At 28.1% G+C, this 6438-nt stretch overlaps 1 protein-coding gene across 1 annotated transcript; it reads right to left on the reverse strand.

Moving 5' to 3' along the window:
* Nucleotides 1–436: 436 nt before the first annotated feature.
* On the reverse strand, nt 437–5400 carry LOC111616468 (eukaryotic translation initiation factor 2-alpha kinase 3-like). Its single transcript, XM_023357874.1, has 6 exons — nt 5266–5400; nt 4611–5181; nt 4226–4372; nt 2810–2986; nt 677–778; nt 437–613 (listed from the first exon to the last, which is right to left on the reverse strand). Exons 2-6 carry the CDS (start codon nt 5142–5144, stop codon nt 602–604), a joined length of 972 nt encoding a protein of 323 aa, XP_023213642.1. The 5' UTR covers nt 5145–5181; nt 5266–5400; the 3' UTR covers nt 437–601.
* Nucleotides 5401–6438: the final 1038 nt, after the last annotated feature.

Genomic DNA, 6438 nt, shown 5'->3' on the forward strand with positions numbered 1-6438 from the left:
CAGCTACCATTCATTGTGATTGCTTATTGATTTCCAATATCCCTATCAGATCTTACTTTGTCATGAAATTTTTGTATTGTTTCTTTATTTGATTCCTAATAATCAATGCTATTTTTAAAATTAATCGACTTTTTTTAATTTTTTTATAATTGAAGAATCTATATTTCATCAAATAATAAATGTGGAGAGCGAAACGCCATCTGCCGGCGAGACGACGAGAGCGGGACGAGACGCGACTTCGCGAGAGGAGACGACGGTTGAAGAACGCGCGAAAAGACGAAAGACGAGAAGTAAGTCCTACATTTGTTTTTTTTATAATAATCACAATATTTTTATGTAATTTGTATTCCTTAAAACGTTCCTGTTATCCAAATCTTTCTTGTTTCAATTAAAGCTTTTCAAAAGGCAAAGAAAAGTCTCACAAACATACATAAACAAATGGAAAGTACACAGCAGTGTGCACTGATACAAAGTGTACAGCAATGTCTGCAATGTTTTTATTTTATATAACATTTAATTTTACAAAAATACACATCTGGTAATCCATGATTTTTGATAATCCTGTCCCACTTGGTCCTATAGATACTGGATTAATGAACTTCTACTGTATTAACTAATTTAATAAGAAATATTTTTTGTACACTTAAACATATCAAAATAATAATAAATTTATTACCTGAACTCTCTCCATATAAGTTTTCAGAGGAAAAAGTAATTCAAATAGAATTAAACCTAATGAAAAAATATCCACTTTGTGGCTATATGATTTTCCTGCAATCTGAAATAAATGAAAAAGCATAAATGTATATATAAAATCAACACACATGCTATTATGCAAATTAAAAATTAACACACTGAAAATAATATTTGAAAATTCCCTCTAAATAGTTTTTCTAATGAATGTGTGAAATTTTAAATAAATTTGAAGTACTGAAGAGACAAAACAGAACCCAAAAACAAATCAAACTGTAATTTTAAAGATAATATTTTTAAAAATGATCTTTTCACCATATAATTGTGTTAATTTATAGAAATATATAAATTTAAAATGTCTCTGTTTACAAGTTTTAACTTATAAAATAGTGTACAAGCTAATTAAAAATCAAATCATTAAAATCAAAATACCTCTCTATGTTAAGAATTAATTTATCTAGAAGTTAATATACTATTTTGTTTCAAATCCACATACAGTACAGTAGACCCCCCTATAAAACGGGTTCATATAGTTCAGATTCCTATATGATGGTGAAAAAATTGCGACCATATTTGTATAAACACACTAAAAGAGACTCATATAATTCAGTAAAATGTCATCACCGACTCGTGTTGTGACAGGATTGGTCGAATCTAGACCAATAGCGGATATTGTACAAACCGTTGAGTTTAAACGAGCAACAGACCTACTAAAAACCATTTATTATTTAACGTCCATAAAAATTATATTTATATTAATGATGTCTCCAAAGTTCAGCAAATTTTTTGCAAAAAAAAAATAATTTATCAGGAAGCGCACGGGTGCCATTCAATGCACCGCTCCATGATGAAAACAAGTTTAAGCAATGGCATCGTTGAACACGAGTGTGTTCAACGATGCCCACTCGGTAAATAATCCTACAAATTTTTGTTTATAGCATAGTTTATATGGATTATTCCCAAAAAATTATACATAGTTTGGAAATGTTGAGTCAAATTAGTCTAGAATCAATTAATTTTATGGAAGAAAACCTTTCCAACAGCCATAGTCCGTAAACTGCATACATGCCGGATGCAGATGGCTGTGATTGGTCATCCATATTCAGCAAATGAGATCAACAATGCAGTTAAGGAGACAAACTCCCTGACTTTTTGACAATTTTTGACAAATTCCCTGACTTTTTGACAATTTTCGACAAATTCCCTGACTTTCCCTGACTTTTTCCAAACACTAATGAAAATCCCTGATTTTCCAGGTGCGTAGGAACCCTGTTTATAAATACTCCTTATTTTTGAAAATATAAACTTCCAGTTCTCTACCAGAATGACTGATTTTTCAATCCAAATTTCATGATGATGGAAGCAATTACTATATAAAAATCTTTTTGTATAGCATAAGATCACAGAGTAATAACTGATGTCTATGGAATCCAAATATTCATAAATAGAAGCCAAGCAGCTTCATTTACCATGTCTAAATGTTATGTTTAGTTGTCATGACAGTTATTTCAAGTATTCAGTTATCTGCTTTAGACATTGTATGACTACCAAATGTCTGAGAAAACTTATGGGCTTAAGGGTATATATTTTACTTTAGTATAATTAATTTTATCCTGTAATTGACAGTAAAAATGAAGTATTGATATTTTGCTTTTTAACTTTCTAGGGAGTGTTCTATCACTCATATCACATGAATTAGTTATGTATAAGTTTAAATATTAACTATTTCAGTATCATATTTATATGTCGTATTTTGATATCGGTATTCAAAAATAAATATAATGCCAATTTCTTTAAAATATGCTTGCATGTTATTTATCCACAACTATTTAGAGTTGCCAGTTTTGTTAGACAAGTATAATAGTTTAAAATAAAAGTATATTCCATTGAAAATATAATTTTATTATAGAAGAATAAAAACTAACATTTATTGCTTCTTTTTCACATGTTTTAAATAAATTTGTCATTGTAGAAAGTTTTAACTGTTGGAAAAAAATATTTTATTTTTGATAAATGCTTTGATTGTTTTATTAATATTACAATGGTACATTAATATTAACTTGACTTTTTATTCTGTATTAAAAAGTTAGAGATTTGCAGGAAATTAACAACATACCTGTTCTGGACTCATGTAAAGTTGAGTGCCTACATTATTAGTATGATGTGTTGAAAGTGTATCACCTTCTGAGAATTTTCCTGCTGGAGTATGCAGGTCACTTTCAGTCATTGCTGTAACCAACCCAAAGTCTCCTACTTTCACTAATCCATCAAGTGAAAAAAAAATATTGGAAGGCTGTGAATAAAAGTAATCTATTAAGAATTTTGAAATTAAAATTATTTAGGTAATTTTTTAAAATTTGGCATGTAAGACAAAATAAAATTTATTTTTAATTCTAATTATTTAAGCAAGTTATTTTCTAAATCAACACAAGACAATAAATTACATATCTAATATTTATAAATTGAATCAATGACAGTTGCAACTATTTTAATAGAAAAATTTCTCATTTACTTTATGAAACAATAAATTTAGATAGAGTATTTAAGAAGTTTTACGAAAGTTTTAAAGATGAAAAGCTTTTTTATTTATTTATTTTGACTCAACAAAATAACATAAATATAGATATGTAAATCGACTGTTTCTGAAATAAATGACATTTTCAGTTACAATATGTTAATGTCAAATGCAATGTGCATTCAATATGCACGGGCAACATTTCAATCACAATCCGTAGTAAAACAGAATGTAGAAGACCATGAAATTTTACATTAGGAATATTATATATACTTTGTATGTATGTGTGCATTGTATGTATGTATGTCACACAAACAAGAGATCTTTGATTCTTGGACAGCTTGCTCTTTAATACATTTCTCATACACAATTTGAACTGTGCTATCATTCAATAGTGCTTTCTGCCAGTTTTAATTTAAGTAGTTTTAGTATCAAAATTATTTATGAAAATTAATTTATTGTTTGTTTAATTAAAACTTTAATTAAAACATCAAAGTTTTATGTATTGTTATGTATTCACTATAAGAAAACCAAACTTTCTTATCTTAAGAAATTTTATAATTTTTGATTTTAGATCCCCAGAAACAGAACACTTTCCATAACATGCAAATTTACTGTTTTAGGAATGCATTAAGGTCAAAAGTCACAGACTGCCTTTATAAGTCAAAATTTCACATGAATTTTATTTGAAATTCTTTAAAATCTGTGCATTGTAAATAATTTAAATGGTTTTACTTTGTAAACAAAACAGATGCACAAAAAAACTATAAAAAGACTTTTCTTAGCAATTAAGACATGTAAAAATAAATTTTTAATCTAGATAGAGAGGAAGTTTGCTCAAACACAATGACAGAAAATATGAAAACATTTAACTACTTTTTTTTAACAAAATCAGTTAAAGCTCCTGTTTTAAACTAAAAAATTTTCATTTAACCTTTTCTTTTAAAAATAAAAATTTGTATTTATATATTTTAAATAAGTTTTGAAGCATTAATAAATGTTAATGTTTAAATTTACCTTTAAATCTCTATGCATCAAACCACGCTCATGAACGTACTCCACAGCACTTACAATCTGATCAAAAATATCTAAAACTTGTTCTCTCTCCCTCTGAAGAGTGTTGTTTAACCAATCCTTCAATGTTTGTTTTTGGCATAACTGCATCTACAAAAATTATTTTAATAAAAAGAAATTTCTTTTAATTGTATCCTAAAAACAATGAATTTTTTTTATTAAGATAAAAAATTTTATACCGGAATGACAAAACAAAAACAAGATGAAAAATAAATCATACTATGAAATGTAAAAAAGAAATATGTAGAAAATTATTTTTTATTACTACTAATATAATACAATATAAAATTTCTAAAGAAAATCACATTTGAATTTACTAATTTCTTACCTGAATATATAAGTATACTTTAGGAATATTACAAGATATATTTTTAGTTATATCCAATTTATCAGGACGAATAGGAATTTGTTCATTATTTTCTTTATCTTTGGAAGTAATTTTAGAATATTCATTTCTGTAATTTGAACTCTCTTTTTTAAGGAATGTTCTCTCTTCTTTGCCATCTGAATTATCTGCACATCCTGAATCTTTAAATTCCACTGATAAGTCATCAGTATTATCATTGTCATCCTTATATCGTTGAAATGGAATTTTAATAGGACCAATATTTTCTTCAGAACTTGTTTTTGATAAAGACTTTTCATCTAAATTCACTTCATATCTTTTGTCTGAATTTTGAAAAACTATTTCAAATGACTGATCTGAATTTGTATTTTTAAAGTTACTATTAGAATGAGAATTGTTAAAGGAGACTGATATGGAAGAATTATCTGAATTTGTATTTGGTTTAAAACCTAAACTCTTTTCTACATTTACTTCTGACAATTTTAATGGATTTATGGATTTCTTCAATTTTATCATTGGACTAGCAGAAACATGAGAAGTAGACTGAGTTTCACTGAAAAAATTCAATGACTATCAGAACAATTTATTCCAAATAAAATAATATATATATTTTTTATATTCTCACAAAAATTCCTACCTGCTTTCACATTCCTTATCTTTTTCTTCTTGCCAACCTGATGGGGGATATTCTAACCAAGTATGGAAATATCTTACTATATGGGTATGATCTAACTTTGCTAATGCTTTTACTTCACGTCTAACCTTTTCTTGAGCATCATCTCTAGAGAATTATTAAAAAAACATATCTGTAAGAGTTACTAAACTATAATTGACAGTTTATAAATCTATGCTAAGTACAATATAATTAACTTTATTGTATGAAATAACTTTAAAACATAAGTTTAGGCAAGAGAGATCTAGTTTATCACTAACCAATCAGATTTTTTAAGGGTGATCTGCTGATAGGATATATCCACCGGGAGGACTTTCTATGGGAAACTGGCCCTTTTTTTTAGGTGTTAGATATGTGAAGAAAACCTGGAAAACTTCATGTAAGCAGCCTCTGATCAGGCACAAACATGACTAACTACCATTGTTCAGTGGTTTTAGCCACTTGGCCATAGATGGGTAATCTANTTGTTTTATTAATATTACAATGGTACATTAATATTAACTTGACTTTTTATTCTGTATTAAAAAGTTAGAGATTTGCAGGAAATTAACAACATACCCTCAAGTTTCTATAAAAAATTTCTGTTCATTCCTTTTTTCCCTAATAATTAAATTATTTATAAATAACTACAGACTGATATGTAGAGCCGGCACAAACATGACTAACTACCATTGTTCAGTGGTTTTAGCCACTTGGCCATAGATGGGTAATCTAACAGTTTTTCACAGATATGTTAATTAACTTAATGGAACTTGGATAACTATTAGATTTAGTGGCCAGATGGCTGAGCAGCCTTCTGCTTTGGGGGATTGAATCCGAACAGGTCAAATAATCCCCAGGAATTTTTTGGGGGTGGTCCATTCAGATATGTTGGGCCCTGTCCCTCACCACCCGGCTGCCCCATTGTCGGCCTGGCTGAACCCATAATGGGCTTGCAAAAAAAAGCATCTATTACTGTTTAAATACATTAAACTTTTGCAGCTGCATTTTCTATATTAGGGCATGTATTACATTCACAAGCTAACTTTTTTGAATTTTGATATCTTGAAAATTAGATGTGCATTAGATTTGATCAAGCATTAGAATTGAGGAAACATGGTATATTTGTAGATCAAATTATTCCTTTTATTATATAAA

Source organism: Centruroides sculpturatus, unplaced genomic scaffold, assembly GCF_000671375.1.
Source record: "Centruroides sculpturatus isolate CEXI.00-Female unplaced genomic scaffold, Cexi_2.0 scaffold3106, whole genome shotgun sequence".
In the NCBI taxonomy this organism is placed as follows: Eukaryota; Metazoa; Arthropoda; class Arachnida; order Scorpiones; family Buthidae; genus Centruroides; species Centruroides sculpturatus.

Excerpts from the sequence above, each read along its gene's own strand:
- LOC111616468 (XM_023357874.1), bottom strand. The coding sequence starts at position 5,144 with ATGATAAAATTGAAGAAATCCATAAATCCATTAAAATTGTCAGAAGTA. Across the intron at positions 4,373-4,610 it reads AAGTATACTTATATATTCAG|ATGCAGTTATGCCAAAAACA; the intron begins GTAAGAAATTAG and ends TAATTTTTGTAG. Across the intron at positions 2,987-4,225 it reads TGATGCATAGAGATTTAAAG|CCTTCCAATATTTTTTTTTC; the intron begins GTAAATTTAAAC and ends TTTTATTCACAG.